Source organism: Setaria viridis, chromosome 2 (assembly GCF_005286985.2).
Source record: "Setaria viridis chromosome 2, Setaria_viridis_v4.0, whole genome shotgun sequence".
Classification (NCBI taxonomy): Eukaryota; Viridiplantae; Streptophyta; class Magnoliopsida; order Poales; family Poaceae; genus Setaria; species Setaria viridis.
Window position 1 is genome coordinate 32,535,352 of NC_048264.2, and position 18,089 is coordinate 32,553,440.

At 49.5% G+C, this 18,089-nt stretch overlaps 1 protein-coding gene and 1 long non-coding RNA gene across 2 annotated transcripts; one reads left to right on the forward strand and one right to left on the reverse strand.

Annotated features, from left to right (window-relative positions):
• Window positions 1–835: 835 nt before the first annotated feature.
• Window positions 836–6,426, reverse strand: LOC117842882 (uncharacterized). Its single transcript, XR_004637578.2, has 2 exons — window positions 5,151–6,426; window positions 836–1,206 (listed from the first exon to the last, which is right to left on the reverse strand). It is a non-coding gene; the product is annotated as an uncharacterized lncRNA (long non-coding RNA).
• Window positions 6,427–9,611: 3,185 nt separating this feature from the next.
• On the forward strand, window positions 9,612–10,633 carry LOC117842837 (protein MIZU-KUSSEI 1). Its single transcript, XM_034723361.2, has one exon. The coding sequence runs from the start codon at window positions 9,681–9,683 to the stop codon at window positions 10,419–10,421; it is 741 nt and encodes a 246-aa protein (XP_034579252.1). The 5' UTR covers window positions 9,612–9,680; the 3' UTR covers window positions 10,422–10,633.
• Window positions 10,634–18,089: the final 7,456 nt, after the last annotated feature.

An 18,089-nucleotide genomic window follows, 5' to 3' on the forward strand; every position in this document is an offset into this window, starting at 1 on the left:
TGCAGCCTGGGCACCTGACACATGGCACAACTAACTGAAACGATTCAATGGAGTACGAAACGTTGTACTCGATTGAGTATGATGCAATTTTAAACCCCCACAGCACTGAGCTGTGCACTGCTGCCCATGCCAAGAAACCTGTTAGCTGTTACATTCCCAATGCATACTAGTTTTCTTATTTCCTCTTACACCTGCCCATACAATACTAGAAGTGAAATGACCCAACCGGAAATTTCAGTACCTTTTATGAAGTGTGGTAAACAAAATGTCCCAACCGAAACTCTGGACACAAAATGATGTCACGGAACTTTTGTTAGTCAATTTTGTCTTCACTACCATCCATAGATTCGTCATGTGGTGCCATCGTTTATTCGTTTTGAACATTTCAACTTTTCAAGTAGTACTACCAGGACATTTAAGGTAGTGCTACTGCTGCTAAGGGACATTTTGCTAGCTACGTATAGTAACGAAATGCAACTGGAACTCCCATGATCGGTCACAGGCTGGCAAGGCAGATTCCATAACTGGAGTACTGCATCAATAGTGTTCGAAACTAATCCAAACCATTGGTACAACAGAAAGTGCCTAGACATTTGACAACTAGCATAGAAGCTGAAAAGTCCCTAGCTAGATCATACAATATAAATGGTGGAATAATTCAAGGAACACCTCAGTTAAACACCTCCTAGCTCCTAGCTCAAGGAACACCTCAGTTAAACACCTCCTAGCTCCTAGCTCAAGGAACACCTTAGCTGCTGATGTAGCAATAATTTGTGATAGTCCTTTCTAGCCCTGTTTGGTCACCAAATCATCGAAAACATGGGAGTAGTATGGATTGAAGATTGTATCAAGAATTATATTAGTGCATTAAATTGGTTGTCAAAACTGAAGAGTAATTGCTATCAAATTAATTACAGGCTGAGATTAACATCAAGTCGTCAGCCCGAAACAAGCACTTCCACAACCCAAATTGAGCATAGGAAAAGTAACAAAAACTTATAGAATCTAGTATGCCTGTGGTTTGCGGCAACATCTTCTTGATGAATGCATCTGTCCATCCGAGAGACCCTAGAATACTTCAGCGGTTCAGCCTCCAGAGAAGCTATTTGTATTTGCAGTTACTTTACTTCTCCATCAGTGTAACTGACGGTTCATGACTTCAACGTACTTATTAAATGTATCCTCCCATATCCATAGCTTACCTATCTAACAATTAGAGAGGATGAAAAGAGTTAGCAACTTACATGGTTGTCTGAAACTGGAAATCTTAAAATGATTTTCTGAAACAGGGTTAAGGTCAAGCTTATGTGATCAAAACATGTACCGAAATGAAAAAAATAACTGAATTCCTGAAACTTCAATCTTAAAATGCATCGAACAGAATTAATGGACGATTGTTCTGCAGCTCTACTTGCAAAAGAATGAAAATCGACCTGTGCAATAGAAGAACAAACGACTCTGGTGAGCCATCTGTTAGAGTTAAGTCCTGATGGTGATAGAATAATGTATTAGTAGTGCTTGTGTGCACTTGTATCCTGGGTGGTTCGTGCCTACGTGCACCTTATCACCAATTACTGCTTTAGATGCTCTTTAGATGTTTAGATGCTTTTTAGATGCTTTGCTCAACTTGTAAGCCACCTTGTACATATGTACCCCAAGCTGCCTTTGTGGCTGTGGTTAATGGAAAATATCATTTTGAGCCAACAATTGGTATTTAGAGCCTAAATCTTTCCCACCTACCCCTCTCTCTCCTTTGACCCATGCTCCAGCCCCTCACCCGGCCGAAACCCTAGTCAGTGTGGCACGGGCCCACCCCAGCAGTGGCGCGACCCTCCTCGGCCAGATCCGGCCAGCGGCCTGCCCCTCTTCCCTCCCTCCGCGTAGATCTGACGCGGGAGGCAGCGAATCGGGTGCAGCGGCGGTGAATCGGCGCTCGGGCGACGGGTGGCGGCACCACGCGTGCAGGCAGCGGCGGCGGCAGCAGAGCAGCTGCGCACAAACAACTCCCATGGCAGGCTCCAGGGGCTCTAGACGGCCAGTGGGAGTGAGCAGCGCGGGCCCCGTAGATGTCGTGGCTCTGGTGGTTGGCGCGCCACCGCCGGCCGGCGAGGTGCCGGCGCTCCCGGCCAGCTCCAAGACCTCATCGCGGGTCTCCTCCTCCAGCAGCTCGATTACTTCGAGTGCGCGACATCGCAGGGCCACGGCTGAGGAGGAGGAGCAGTGCATGGCGGCTGAGGAGGAGGCAGCAGCGGAGCGAGGCCAAGCACGACGTGCGGCTGCGGCGTGCGAGGAGGAGGAGGAGCGGTGGGTGGGAGCCGCATGGTGAGAGGACCGGCGGCGGTGCGCGACGCCAAGTGGCAACAGGCGGCTGCGGCTCAGGCAGCGCGCGCAGCCGAGGCAGCCTGCCTCGCCAACAAGGAGGCACAGGCGGCAACAGCGGTTGCTACCTAGCAGCGTCTAGAGGCAGACCGGCTACGCGAGGAGGCGGAGGTGACGTATGAGATGGCGCGACGCGACGAGGAGGAGCTGAGGCACGCGCGCAGGGTAGCCATCCCAAACCATAGGATGCGGCAACGCAGATGTGGATCGGTGGGTCCAAGACCCGCATCGAGGCGAGGACGCCAAGCACGACTCTGACTACGACTTCGACCTCGACTCCACATCCCCGAGGATCGTTAAGACCATCATCCGGGAGTCCATCGGCAGCATGCAGTGGCCAATGTCGATGAAGACCAACTACATCGAATGGAGTTCGGTGATGAAGGTGAAGCTCCAAGTGCAGCAGATGTGGGACGCGATCCCATACGGCGACATCGACAGCCACGAGGACCGGCGAGCGCTCAAGGCGTTGCTCGCCATGGTCCCGATGGAGATGGAGGCGAACCTCACAGGGAAGAGGACCACCAATGCCGCTTGGGACGCATCCCAAGTTGGCAGCGACCGCACCCGCAAGTTCACTTTGCAGAAGCTTCGGCAGGAGTGGGATCTTCTGGCTTTCAAGCCGGACAAGGACATCGACGACTTCACCCTCCGCCTCTCCAGCCTGATGCAGCGGCTGGAGCAGTACGATGATGATGAGATCAACGAGGAGAAAGCTGTTGTGAAGTTTCTGCGCGTCATTCCGAAGAAGTACTCGCAGCTCGCCATCTCCATCGAGACGCTGCTCGACCTCTCAGCGTTGTCTATCGAGGAGCTGATAGGGCGGCTCAAGGCAGTCAACGACCGTGATGAGCCTTCTTCTAGCAGGGAGGTCACCATCGGTGGTCAGCTCCACCTCACTGAGGAGAGGTGGCTCACTCGTCAAAAGGAGCGAAAGAAGGGGGAGTCTTCTTCCTCGACAAGCGGTCGCAAGCGCGGCAAGCCACGCAAGGCGTGAGGAGGCGCTGAGGGTGCCGCAACTGGCAAGCGCGAGGCCGCACGAGATGACACCTACCACAATTGTGTCAGGACTAGCCATTGGGCTAGGGAGTGCTATCAGCCGAGGCACGACTAGGCCCACATTGCGCAGGCTATGGAGGAGGAGGAGTCAGCTCTGTTCCTTGCTCACGGTACCATCGAGCTTTTTCCCGCGGCACCGGCCGCGACAGCTCTCCTCCACCTCGACAAGTCGCACGCACACGTCTCCCTCGCTGACGGTACTAGCGATGACAAGATCGATGGCTGGTTCCTGGACAGTGGTGCCACACACCACATGACCGGGTACCGAGAGTACGTCTCCGACTTGAACGTCGACGTGCGTGGCTCCATCAAGTTCGGCGACTCTTCGGCCATGGAGATCAAGGGCGTCGACTCCGTCATCCTCGTCGCCAGGACTGGCTAGCACTGGCTCCTCACCGGTGTCTACTACATTCCCGCGCTGAGGAACTCGATCATCAGCCTCGGGCATCCGGATGAGAACGGGTCACGCGTGGAGATCGACAGCGGAGTGCTCTGCATTTGGGATCGACACCGCTGCCTCCTCGCCAAGGTGGATAGGGGGAATAACAACCTCTACGTCCTCTACGCGGAAGTGGCACAGCTCGGCACCAAGGAGATGGTGCGGGGCAAGATGGTGGACGGCGGCTTGACTTTGACGTACAATGACTACGTCCACTTATGGGAGCTAGGGGAGTGGGCAGCTCTTCTTCACCGAGCGTGTGTACCCCAGTCCGCGGGTCTCCACCAACTATGGCGAGCTCTACACCGACGCCGATGAGTCCTCCACTGACTTCGGCGAGTACTCCTCCGGGTGCGGCGATCTCCACCGCCACCACCACAGCCGGCCACGCCACACACTCCAGCGTCAACAGACACTCCTCCGAGCACAGCTTCATCGACACCAGCTAACGATGAGCCCCGCTCGGTGGAGTTCACCACTCCGCTCCCTCACGACGAGGACCGCATCGATGCGTACCACGATGGCGAGCCACTGTGGTACCACACCATGGCGGATATTCTCAGCGACCAGCCGGTGTCGGGATGGGTGCCTCACAACCGCGAGGTTGTGCTTCACCTAACGTGCGATGACGCCGAGTCTCGCTCTTTCGCTGAAGCTGAGGGACACGCGGTTTGGTGCGCTGCGATGCAGATGGATGCGGATAGTAAGTCCGCTCAAGCCCCGACGAAGAACCCTATCTTTCATGAAGCGGCTGCTTGGAGGACGGGAGCATCAAGGCAACTACATCAACACTCAAGAAGAATCAAGTTCCAAGAACTCCGAACCAAACTTGAGAATATAAGAGTTAAGTCCTAATGGTGGTAGAATAATGTATTAGTAGTGCCTATGTGCACTTAGTGCCTGTGAGCACTTGTATCCATGGGTGGTTCGTGCCACCTTATCCCAATTACTACTTTAGATGCTATTTAGATGCTTTGTTTAGCTTGTAAGCCACCTACCCAAGATTGGCTATAAATATATACCCAAGCTACCTTTGTTGCTGTGGTTAATGGAAAAGATCATTTTGGGCTGACACCATCTAGACGGAGTCGATGTGGACCGGACAAAGAACGAGGAAGAACGAAACAAATCGACCTAAATGGAGAACCACATGCTAGCAATATACCATCGATTCAAGAATACGCGCGCCGGATCCATGAGTCTCCAAAGAAGAAGATAGAAGCATGAACAAACAAAAAATCAACGAAAAAACACACAAAAATCGACAGCATACCAGATCTACGCATCTTTGGTGAACTGAACAGAGAAGAAGAAGATGGGCAGAAGCCGGACTTGCCAGTCCGTAGAGAGGAGCTGCTATGGCGAGGTCGCGTTGAGGACGGTTGGGGCGAGCTGCTCCAGCGAGGGCGCGTTGAGGACGGCCGGGCTGAGCGGCTCCAGCGAGGGCACGGGGGCGGGGGCGGGCGACACGAGAGCGGTGGTGAAGAAAGGCAGGAGACGCTCTTTGGAATGAAAGGGAGCTCAGCTGGGAATACAGCGAAGGCAGGAATGAGCACAGGAAACAACACTGGAAACGGCGGGCGTTGACCAAACCGAATCACAAAGCCCGTCTGAATGGCGATAGCTAGTACCGGCGCGCGCAAGCCGTTGTGGGCTAGTAGGAGTATTTTCGTATTAATTTCTGCTAAAGAATAGGAAGGCTCCAAGGCTCCAGGAAGCACCGACTCAGTCCAGTGCTGGCCTAGGGCCCAGGCCCCCAGTTGCCGATGTGCCCACTGCTATTCCAATAAGTGTTTGGCATGGATGCACGCAATGCAACGGAAGGCATCGGCCGGTCCCCAAGCTTGCTTTTAACTAGTCGACGACGGGATGGGAATGGGGCATGCCACGTACGACATGCAAAATTCCAACGAGCTTTTTTTCCCCTAGCGGGGGAGGACCGAGGACGTACGACACTACAAGCCCGACTCGCATGCGGTGTCCGGTCCGGCCGGCAAGAGATAGCTAGCGATCGCGCCGGGGGCCGGGCTAGATAGCCTGCAGAACCGTAGTGTTGCGAGGCTAGCTGGGGCAAGCTAACACAGCATCTCGCCGAACCCGTACGTGTCCCAGTCCGGAATAATGGGGCTGGATAGGAAGATAAGCCCCAACCAAACTCCACTCCTTTAGGTCTGATTGGTTGGGTGCATAAGCCCCCTAGCCAGGTCCAACTTATGCACCATGGTCCTCTTAGTCTAGCTAGCTGGAAACGAGAGAGGAAGTCACATCCGTGAAGCCGGACTTCATCTAGCTCGAACCTGCACATCCACTCACCTCCTGCGTTGGGCACCTCCTCCACCGCCCCGCATCGCCACCTCCACGCCAAGCCCGCAGCGGCCGACCTCCCCCATCCCGTGCGGCCGGTCGGACCTTGATTCACTGCCGGATCTAAGCACCGCGGACTTTGCCCCTTCCGTATCGATGGCGCTGGTGACGGCGCGCTAGCCCGGCTTCTTCGACGGTGTTCGCGTGCAGGTGCCATGACGGCTGCTTGTCGTGGATCCGGATGTTCTCGCGCCATCGCCCGCCGCACAAGAAGACCCGCTGTCGTGACTCTGTGAGCTCGTCGCAATCCTGTAGTACTCCTTCGCTCGTTGCTGTCTGCTATTCTTGCCACGGAGGAGCTCAAATTAGACTGTGGTGACCTCAATTTGGAAGTTCACTAGCTGAAATCGGATGGTGGTGAGCCTGATTTGGAAGTCAACAAGCTCGATTAAGCTCATCATCTTTCACCTTACAGCATGGGGAGAGGAGGGAGTGGTGGCACTACTTCGCAGGTACCTGCGGCGAGGGGAGTAGAGCAGTAGTAGGTGGAGGCATTAGGAGAGAGAGGAGCATGCAGGGGAGTGGAGGGTGTGGCTAGCGGTGAGGAGGAGGGTTGGCTGGAGGTGGTGGAGAAGAGAGGGGGAAATAGGACGGTAATTTCACCTATGACTTGTAAACACAATTTTATGCTAGCTGGTTTAGACTGACCAAACAACCAAACACGGATTGCATTGCATTAGACAAGCTTGACTAGCTGCCTCCGTATTCCAATCACTACCTAAAAGAAGACCGGGAGGCAGTTCGATCGATTCACGCGTGGGGGCCGGGCGGCGGCGAGCTGGCGAGGGATGCAGATGCAGATGCGCCGGCCGGAAGGACACGAGCATATGCACGCACAGGGACCCAGGCCCTTGGAGGAAGGAGCAGGCACACGCAGCGTCACATGGCCGCGCCCGCTTTTGCCACGGATGATGATGGAGTAGATGGACGTGGACCAGCTGCGATCCTAGCAACGAGTGAGCACAGCAGCTCGTGAATAATCGATCGTTCGTTCGTCGACTCGGCTCCAGTTTTGCTTTGATGTGACCCGTCGCTTTCTTCCCCCTCACCAAACATGGATCTTTCCCTGTCAAGCGTCAACACTTTGCTCATCTCCGATGCGTTTTCATCGGAAACCTGTTGTGCGCCATTGCCAGCCTATATTGTTGGGGTAGCCTAACGTAGGTATACTATGGCTTGCCGTAACACGGTCGAACTGCATGCGGTTGGTTTCTGTCTTTCTGAAGAATGAGCTACATTTATCACACTTACCAGGCACCGACTGATATGCTGCTGGCTACAGGCTACTACTGTTGATGTTATTCAGTTCCAGTTGCAGAGTGGCCACTAGTTGCTGGCTTGCCGCAGCTCGTAGCAAGAGATGATCGATAGCTCGATCATGTGCATTTACCAAAGCTACGCTATGTATCTCAGTGGGGACCTAGTCACCTAGCTATAGGTAGGCAGTACAAGAACACCGCTGGATCTATCTGGGGTTGCTTTTGATTATTGCTGGGACACAGTATATGATAGTGCGTAGTTCGATTAGGTTCAGATTCAGACTTCAACTCCTTTTCCAAACCTCGTACTACTTACCCGCGCCTTATTTTTTTTCACAGTAATAAAGATATAGCTTAATTTTCCTATGTGTTCGTGCGGTCACTACTCATCAGTAGCAAAAACACGTGAAGAAGAAGATCGATCTAAGAAAAAGATGAGGTGATGGCAAGTGCCCAAGATAACTGATCAGTATATATGCTTTGCTGCCTCAGTACCTCCATTTTAGATCATCCAGGCCGGATTAGCTCACACGTGATCCAATTAAACTACATAGGTTGAACAGCACAGACAAAGGCAATCGGTGCACGAATACGCACTTCGCCGGCTGGTTGATCGATCTCTGCCCAACTGATGCACGATCGGACACGAGCTGCACCTACCTTAACTAACTGACAGCCCGAAGCAACGTGCGCCTGCACCCACGCCGGCGCTATGCATCCGTCCATATCATCGATCATCCCAACACGCCATGTGCACGCGGCATGCACACCCACAAACCCACGGCCGCACCCAAATAATTCGGCTGCCGCAGCTTCACTATACGGAAGAAAAGACTCATCACACGCCGGCTTGGAAAAGGAAACGAGGTGCCTCGACGATCTATCGCTAGCAAGGAAACAAGGAAATCATTGTACGTGCAGGAAATGTATCCCTGTGTACATTGCATGCACACCTCTGATTGATCTCCAATTTTTGTGGTCCTTAATCCTGATCGTACAGGCAGGCCATATCGCTTACTCCTACTAGACGGACATATGTAAGGCGAACTGATTGACAGCTTCATGGATTGGGATATATAAGCATAAAGCATATGCAGTTTCTGATATGCAAGAGGATGAGAGAAATGAAGGTTCAAGTGGCATCTATCTAGCTAGTGCTGTTTGAGATGGGGAAAAGCATAACCACATCCAACCCGACTTTTCTCAGCCATCTCTATCTTTCATGATATTCTTTGTAACAATTGAGTTTTCTCACACGTTATTATTTTTCTACCTACCCCTTGCAGCACGAATCCAGATAGATGCAAATAAATGACAGGGATAATAAGTCTTGTGTGCACACGCACCTGTGAAAAATCCCCCTACGTCTGAGACGAGGTGAAACGCGAACAGAGCCCACGATGGCAACTTTCAGGGCAAATGGATGAAGGGAAGGACACTTGCCGAATGCCGAACGAGAAAAGCAACCATGCTCTTCCTCCATTCTGCACCACCCCAACTAGCCCATCGTGCATATCACCATCGATCCTATCGGCCTGCCATGATCCGGAATGTCCTTGTCGATAGAACCTTGATGGAAGTGGAAAGTTTAACTAAATAATTCATATATGGGGTTTAAATCCTCAACTATGCATGGGCAGAGTTCAGTTTTTTCAACCCTTAATTACGAAACCATTCACCTTCAGCCCTTAATTATTATATATATGTTTGCGCAGATGGGGAAGAAATGAAGTGTGACAAATGCGAACTTTGGCATTATCAACCTCAAGATTCGGTTGAAGCTCAAAAAATATGATCAAATTCTAACAAAATCCCACACCTATGCCCAAAAAATATCACAAAACATTGCATTGCCCTCTTATTATAGTACTATACACATAATCTGCACTATTTATCAGAAACCTAAAATTTTTGGCTTACACGATCAACATTGTCATCATCCGCCGTTATCCGACTTGAGGGTTCCACTCAGATCCAACGTACAAGAATCCAAGCAAGCAAAACATGGGCATCGGTAAGACTCCAATAGTCAATGAACAGCCTAACAACGACCTTCCAACTTCCTTCCCGCCTCTCCCTGTCGTAGACTCGTATGGCTATATATCCTCACGAGAGCCCCCTTTGCTTCAGAGAAAAGTAACACCGCGCTGCACTGCACCAACTCGAACTCACTCCCAAAAATGCCGTCTTTCATGGACGGCCCCTCCTTCCGCGCGCTGCTCCGGCCGTCCACCAATGGACGCCGGACGAAGATCTCGGACAGCGGAGGAGGCGGTGGCGGCGGCGGCGGGATCTTCAAGATGTTCAAGCTCATGCCCATGCTATCCTCCGGGTGCAAGATGGTGGCGCTGCTCGGCAAGCACAACCGGGCGCTCCTGGCCGACCACGCCACGACGGTGACGCTGTTCGGGCACCGGCGCGGGCGCGTGAGCCTGGCCATCCACGAGGACACCCGCGCGCCGCCGCTGTTCCTGATCGAGCTGCCCATGCTGACGAGCGCACTGCACCGGGAGATCTCGTCCGGGGTGGTGAAGCTGGCGCTGGAGAGCGACACCCGCAGCGCGCGCCGCCGGCTCGTGGAGGAGTACGTCTGGGCCGTCTACTGCAACGGCCGCAAGGCCGGGTACGCCATCCGGAGGAAGGAGGCCTCCGATGACGAGCGCCACGTTCTGCGCCTGCTGCGCGGCGTGTCCATGGGCGCTGGCGTGCTCCCGGCGGCGCCCGAGAAGGAGGGCGGCGTTCCCGCGGGGCCCGACGGCGAGCTCACGTACGTGCGCGCCCGCGTCGAGCGCGTAGTCGGGTCCAAGGACTCGGAGGCCTTCTACATGATCAACCCCGAGGAGGGTGGCAACGCCGGCGACGGTGGTGCTGGAGGTGGCGGCGCGCCGGAGCTGAGCATTTTCCTAGTAAGGATGAAATGAGCAAACCATGTTATTGCTGCTACGTACACATAGGGCATACTGTATTGTTTTCACTTCACTTCGTGAATCTGAACATGTACACACACTCCCTATTGCACAGCACAGAGGTGTTCTATGAAACTGTCAATAGATTGAAGGTGTGTATAGTACTATAGTTTGTAATCTAGATGATGTATATGTATATCTCCATGTTAGATAACTGATTTTCTGAATCGTGGGATCAAACTCCGGGCATGGATTGTTGCAGCGGATTAATAGGATCTTTTTAGGAACTTTTTATAATTTTACGAAGTGCTTCCTCTTATTTTCAGAAAAAAGAAATGAACCATTCCAATATTGTGATTTTTGCTCTATGATTGTTGTGGATGGGATACGGAAGTGTTTAGGGTGTGCGTTGTCAACACGTCATGGGTCATGTACGTTAGTACGTACTAGTACCACAATAATTCCTCTTTAAGTGATGCATGTGGAATCTGGTAGCTAGGCACAGTGGTATCAAGTCTGGAGCAGCACTTCCCTTCAAAACCTTTTATGCTTGGCATGAAGGCTAGGCTGCCTTTGGACAATAAAAATTTTCACAAGAATTGCAGAAGCTAGTATTATACTATGTCAAGACTCAAGAGTGATGCTTCATTGATGAATACAAAGTATATTTTCTTTATCTACAAAGAAATTAAGGATGCTCATGCTTCGCGTGTTCTCGAAAAAGAATACAATGAGGTAGATTCTTTGCTGGTTTTATCTTCAACTGTTCAACATATATAAATCATATCACAAAATGGTGTGTAATTTCTATCCCGTATGCATATACACAGGAGTATGGAGTTTTCAGGAGTATTTACCACTAGTATGTCAAATTTGTTGAAAGCGCCATTCATTTGTTCCCTTTGAATGTAAGACAATGGATGAAAAAAAATTATATGCTCACGAATCTTATGAGCACCTCGTTCAGGAGAATGGGTTAGAATTTAGAAAGGCAAGTGATTCTGCCGCACCAGCCCAACGTTTTGAGTCCTTTTGTGCCTCGTTATCTTACCGTTTCTGTCGCCCAAAACTGCGACGCCACGACGATGCTTGTCCCCTTGAGGTGAGCGAATCTGAAGAATTTGTCAACCGGACTACCGAATTCCCAGCCCAAGTAGGTAAGTACCACGCATGCACGAAGGCTCAGAACTTTTTTTTTTTAACGAATGGGCACGAGACTGTGCTTATTTCATTGATAGAGAAGAGGGTTACAGTCGGCTAACTGGTTAGGTATACACTATTATACAATTACTCTTTAGCTAAAAATAACGCTTTAGATGAAAATAACGCTAAGTACTTTGCTCCTGTTATTTTCCACGCTCCCACTTCTTTCTTGATTTTTGCCACTAATGTGATGGCTGCCATCTCTCCTTGAAGGGTCAGAACTGGCATGCATGTTACAGCTTTAAGGGGGTGTTTGGATACACCTCACTAAAATTTAGCACCTGTCACATCGGATATTTGATGCTAATTAGAAGTATTAAATATAGGCTAATTACAAAACTAATCGCACAGATGGAGTTTAATTCGCGAGATGAATCTATTAAGCCTAATTAGTCAATGATTTGACAATGTGGTGCTACAGTAACCATTTGCTAATGATGGATTAATTAGGCTTAATATTCGTCTCGCGAATTAGCACAGGGTTCTGCAATTAGTTTTATAATTAGTTCATATTTAGTCCTCCTAATTAGCATCCGAACATCCGATGTGACACTGCTAGAGTTTAGCACCTAGTATCCAAACACCCCCTAAGTACGTGTGCAAAAATGAAAAAGTCTCATCAGAACATCGTTGTGTGAAAGGACTTCTCAACTAACGGCAACTTTCTGGAAGCGATAGGTCTACTTGGAGTACAATCTCCCACTATGATCCTTACTTTTTAATGCCATGTGGATAAAGAGTAAAGCAGGTTCTCCAGAGATTCGATCGAGAGAGGAAGAGTGCAAAACTAAAATCTCCGACACCTGTTCCTGTAGTTCGATCGAATGCTTCACTGTGGAATGAACTTTCGCAATCTACTGTTTGCCGACCGCTGTGGAGCAACAAGTAGCTGTCATGACAGCAAGTGAGGATGGCTGAACTCATACCAGCAGTGATGGAAGAGCAATGGATCAGCTGCAGCATCAACACAGCATGGCCAATGCATGCCCCTTGGACAGCATCTGGTCCTGGGAAATTAAGATGATTCATATTCAGTGGGGCTGCTCCTCCTTTCGATCAAGATGGGCAACCTATACACAGGAAAATATGTAGTTCATGTTGGGCCACAACCACAATGATCTGTCTTGAGGGGATTTTCTCCTTTTATTAGGTTTTTTCTCTTTCTTTAAGAGCATGAATGAACTTGCAAGTTGCAACGAGATGGATTCTGAGATCAGGCAGAGAGGACATGTTACTCTGCAGAATGAAATCCGTGGAGCACTTAGTTGCCCACTTGCCCCAACATGTGGCCCAAGCGCAATCGCTGGGCTGACGCAGCCCAACTGGCCTTATTTTCCCATCCACGGGCCACCAAATATATCACAACCTCACACAGGGGCTTTGCTACTGGTACCGCTTGGGCCTCGACGGAAAGAACATTCAATACAAAGAAAAACCATAGCAGGTATCTACATTAAATTTCAATTACACCATTACATTATTATAATCATTACTGATTATGCTTGAATGAAATTTTCGTGGAACATTCTATTTTGAAGCCGAAACAATTTCACCATGAAGCCTGAAATTGTTCTAGCTTCATAAAAAAAATTCCATTTGGAAAACCATCCAAATATACCCATACGTGCTCTCATTTTGTAAATCTTGTTGTAATAAACACAGTGGTACAATTTTGTTATTCAATTTGGATACTTCGTTTGATAAGAATGAATTTATATGTTTCAAGTTTCTCTTGTTATACGTAATCCAATGCATCATAAGTCTTTCTCTTGGAGTGTTTCAGTTGGCAAGCGGCTCACATCGTCCTTCTGCGATTGATCCACCTACGTTATATTAGCACGCGTTATCAATAAGAGTAGCCCTTTATACCTGCCTAGGTGCACGCCCCAGCAAGGGCAGAGGGGAGCCAAGGCAACCCCCCTCCCACACACACACACACACAATGATCTTCCATCCTCAACAAAAATCTCAGACTCGGGATTAAAAAGGCTTTAGTCTTGGATCTAAATTTCGTAGTTCGTGGAGACACCTTTAATCCCCCAAGAGTTACCACAAAAAGGATTGCATCCCCTACTTAGTCAGATGTGTTGTGTAGGTGAGATGGTAAGTAAGCTATGCGTGAGGCTTGAGGTCGCGGATTTGAATCTCATGCGCCGAACCGAAATCTATAAGGTTTCCAAACCAGGACTAATGCTTCTTTCTCTACCAATGACACTTCACTGTTGAACACAAATTTTCACCATATAAATCAAGAAAAAAAGTTAAATTTAGCTACTCTAATTACCTCTTTACTACACTTTGGCCCCTCAACATTAGTTCTGGCTTCGCCCCTTGCTGGGCACCCCTCGACATCCAGCTGGCCTAACACCTCTCCTGCCCATCATTTCTTGGGTAAATTTTACAAGAAGATGCGTGCGTCACATGCTCTCGTCCAATGACGTGTCTCCACGTGGGTGGACTGACACGCTTGCTATTTTCTCTCTATGTGAGCTAATGCTAGCATCCGTATATTTTGCTTTACTCACCTGGGTCGAAAGGCAGAAGTGCGTTATTGTAACGATCTAGCCTGGGATAATAGCTAATGCTCATTCTTCATATCGAATGGTTCACACCTACTAATTAATCCTCTTACATTTTCATCCTGCGCGAGGATCGATCTGGAGTTAACTAGCTTCCCAGCAGCTATTTAAGCTGGTTCAGCTCCCCTCCCCCTATTCCCGGCGCTACAGTGTTCCGCGATGAACAGTACCCAAGCACGGTAGTAACCGTGAATCTGGCCCGGCCCGGCCCAACTTGGCCCACGGGCTGGGGTCTCATATATCTGTAACACCTCAGGTGTTAATCATGTGCACCATTGCTAATCTTGAGCATAACATGTCATTAGCATTAATCATGCATGCATAATTGCTTTAAATAATGATTAGTTGAAAGTTCTTTTAAATGGCTTTTCAAATGAAGGTTTATGCTAAATTTCTAATTAAATGTTAAGAAAAAGCATAAATGTGAAAAATATGAAATTTATGCCCAAACATTGCTTTAAAAAAATCAAATGAACCAAAATTGAATCATGAACAAGTTTGCAAGTTCAAACCAACTCAAATATGAAATTCACAAGTTGTTTGAATCAAAATTCCCAAGTGTTGAAAATTTTTAGAGTAGCTATGTTTGAGTGAGGCTTAAAATTCGTTTTGCCTAAACACTTGTTGGCGCTAAAAATCGGCTGATCGAATTCCCAGCGTCGGACACACGACCCGGGAGAATCTGCTTAGCTCCTGTTCGGGTGATCGCCCTGGTGCGGTTCGCGCGGCGTGCCAGCCAATCTGACCTGTTGATTGGCAAGGAAAGAAACGTGTCAGTTCCCAGAGGTTGCGATCGGCTAAGGTTCCGATCTCGAGAAAGCTTATCAGCGAATCGGCCGATTTGCCGTAATAAAGAAATCGGCTATGATGCAACCGATTACCAGGCAACGTTTATAAAGAAAACTGCTAGAGTAATCTAAACAACGCTACAGTAGCAACACTAGGAACAGATCTAATCAGCTATGCATGAAATAAATAGATTAAACAACGAGGTACAAGAAAAGCCGAATTTACCGATTCCTAGCTGGATAACTGGTGATAAAACTAGAACAACAGGTAACACCTAGAATTCTAGTAAATATCGATAACTGATGAATAAATCTAAACGAAACGACAGCGATGCGCCTGAAGTTAAAGCTTAAAATTTACTCGATAAGCGGAACTTACAAGATCGGCCGGAGGTCAAGTTGATGCAGCCCCGCCAACCCGTACGAACTCGTGAAAAAGGAGAAAAAGTTTTGGCGAAGTCGCCTGCTTGAAAGTAAGTACGAGGAAATAGTAGTTTGTTGTATTGAGTTGATGATGATTACAGATCTACAAAGGTGGCTATTTATAGCCCCGTACAAACGACTTCTTATCCGACTAGAACTCTATCCCTAAATTTAAACAGAAAACGAATATTTACAAGTACGATTCGTACTAGGTCGATTATCACACGCTTCATGGGCTGATTCCCTCTTCATCTTCATAATCCTTTTTAAGCCCACATCGGCCCAACTATTCCAACCTCCTAATCGGCCGATCACCTCTTTGGCAAGGGGTAACCGATCAGGACCCACATGTCGAGGGCTCAGACTCACTCCGACCCTTGAAACTAAGGTCGGACGAGGCGGAGATCCTCCTTTGGAGGGTCTGGCGCGTCCGATCCCAAACCTCAGGGGTCGGGCGAGGCGGAACTTCAAGGATCAATCGGCCGATCCTCGACTGTAGCATCAATTGGCCGATCCTTGACTGTAGCACCAATCAACCGATCCTTGACTGTAGCACCAACCAACCGATCCTTGACTGCAGCACCAATCGGCCGATTTCCAATCGTCGCCCTTGTATCTTGCCGCATCTCCTAATTTCTTCCTCTTCTAACGCCGATTTTACTCGTGTCGAAATCTGGCGTCAACACATGCCCCCCAGTTTCGGAGTAAAACATAGACTTTACTTCGAAATTCTTTTCAACTTCTCATCCGAAACAGACGCAATGAAAACACCCTTCCGTTTCGCGGTCTCCAACCTGATGATTGCAATTTTTTCGAAACGGGCGCCCACGACAACCACTACTCCCGAAAAACTCGAAACGCCGGCGTGGTAAAAATTCCACTTTTACCCCTTCTCAGACCTCCTTTAAATATCAGCACATCCCGTACTTCCCTTACGAGCTCACGTCCTTCTTCCTCAGCGCACAGGCTTTCTTCTCTCTCCAACACTTTCCTTAGTCCTCTAATTCTCCAATGGCGGCACCTTCAGGTACTTCACCAACGCGCGAAGCTCCAGAAATGGTGCCTTTGGCGGAGGTTCCAGTAGCTACAGCGGTGGCTCCATTGACGGAAGGAGGAGCTCCATCGGCGAAAGTTGAAGCTTCATCCGAGATCCCATTGGCAGCTTCATCGTCTGCAGCTGCACCGGCGACTCCACCGATTACGAGGAGCTTCATCCCGGAGGTCATTACCGAAACTTTCCCTTATCAGTAATGCATTTACTTTAGATCTATTTCTTACCCTCGCACCCCCTTTTCCTTTTTAGGCGGTTAGGCATCGCATCACCATTCGTCTTACAGAAAACCCCGGCCTTATCTGCCTTGGGCCCATGGGAAACCCAGATCCAACCGACTTAATCAATTTGGAAACCCATAGGATCCCCTTCAAACAATCAACTATGGACCTAGATCACTGGTTGGGTACATTTAGGTCTTGGCCGAACGAAACTCCCGGTTGGAGGGAATGGTACCAGCGGATAGCCGCCTCCAAGAAGGTCCAATGGGACGAGCTCAAAATTGGCCAATGCATCGATCTATCCTTGTCCCAAATGGAACGGAATGAGCCGTTAGTGATGGCAGCTTCTTACTTCTGGTCCGATGCTCTCAACGCATTCCTGTTTGGACACGGACCCATGACCCCTACATTGGCCGATGTAGTCTTGCTGACCGGCTTGGACATTTCTTCCCCGGACAACCCTTTCCGCCTTATAGCCGCAACATCACATCGGCTGGACACAAGGGGAATCGGCGGGTGGAAAGGTTTCATCAGATGCAACAAAAGGGCCGGATCTGTCGAGAATAGAGAGCACACGGCCTTCCTGATGATGTGGCTGGAGAAGCACTTCTTCTGTGGGAGAGCAGCTGGTCCATCTACCAATACCCAAGCTCTGGCCGAAGCATTATCGATAGGGACTTCTGTTCCTCTTGGAAAGCACTTACTGGGAGCAGCCTACCACATGCTTCATCAAATCGGCATCAAGCTATCCCAAGGGGAGCCGATTGGAAACCCAGGTGGACCCTGGTGGTTCATTAACCTATGGCTAAACCTGTACATGAGCAAGATTTCTCAGCAGCGAGTGGAACACATGACGTTCCCCAGCATCGAATCGGTAGAGGATCCCACTGTCCGACGCCGGTGTACATCTTTCGGCGAAGCGGCATCGACCTTCTCCGGTTGTTCGTATTCTGCTACCAGGGTGGCCGAATACTTCCGGTGTTTTTATAACGGCTTTAATGAAGATGCAACCAACCGTCTGGTTCCCTTATCGGAGAGATGACCCAATCTTTGAACTCCCTTCTTGCTTCGACTCAACTACCGGCCGATTCGACGAAGATCTCACAGATGAACTGATTAAACCGGGAATCTTACCGGCCAACTTCTTCTCGGGAAAGGATGCTCCTACATATGAATTCTACAACCCCTCCGTTGCAGCACGGCAATTTTGCATGGGTCAACTGCCGATTCAGGCATACTTCGTCGGCCGAGCAAAGTTCAGAGATGAGCTCACCAAGGGTCTTGACTGTAGTCGGCTGCGAGATCGGATACCAGACTCCAGTACCATAGACCTGAATGACTGGATAGTAGCCCCCTTTGCTGTCCAACCATTCAAGCTATGGTGGGCCGAATGGAAACAGTACCTGTTCTGCACCTCC

What these genes read in the sequence shown, in the direction of transcription:
- LOC117842837 (XM_034723361.2), top strand. Translation starts at nt 9,681, where the DNA reads ATGCCGTCTTTCATGGACGGCCCCTCCTTCCGCGCGCTGCTCCGGCCG.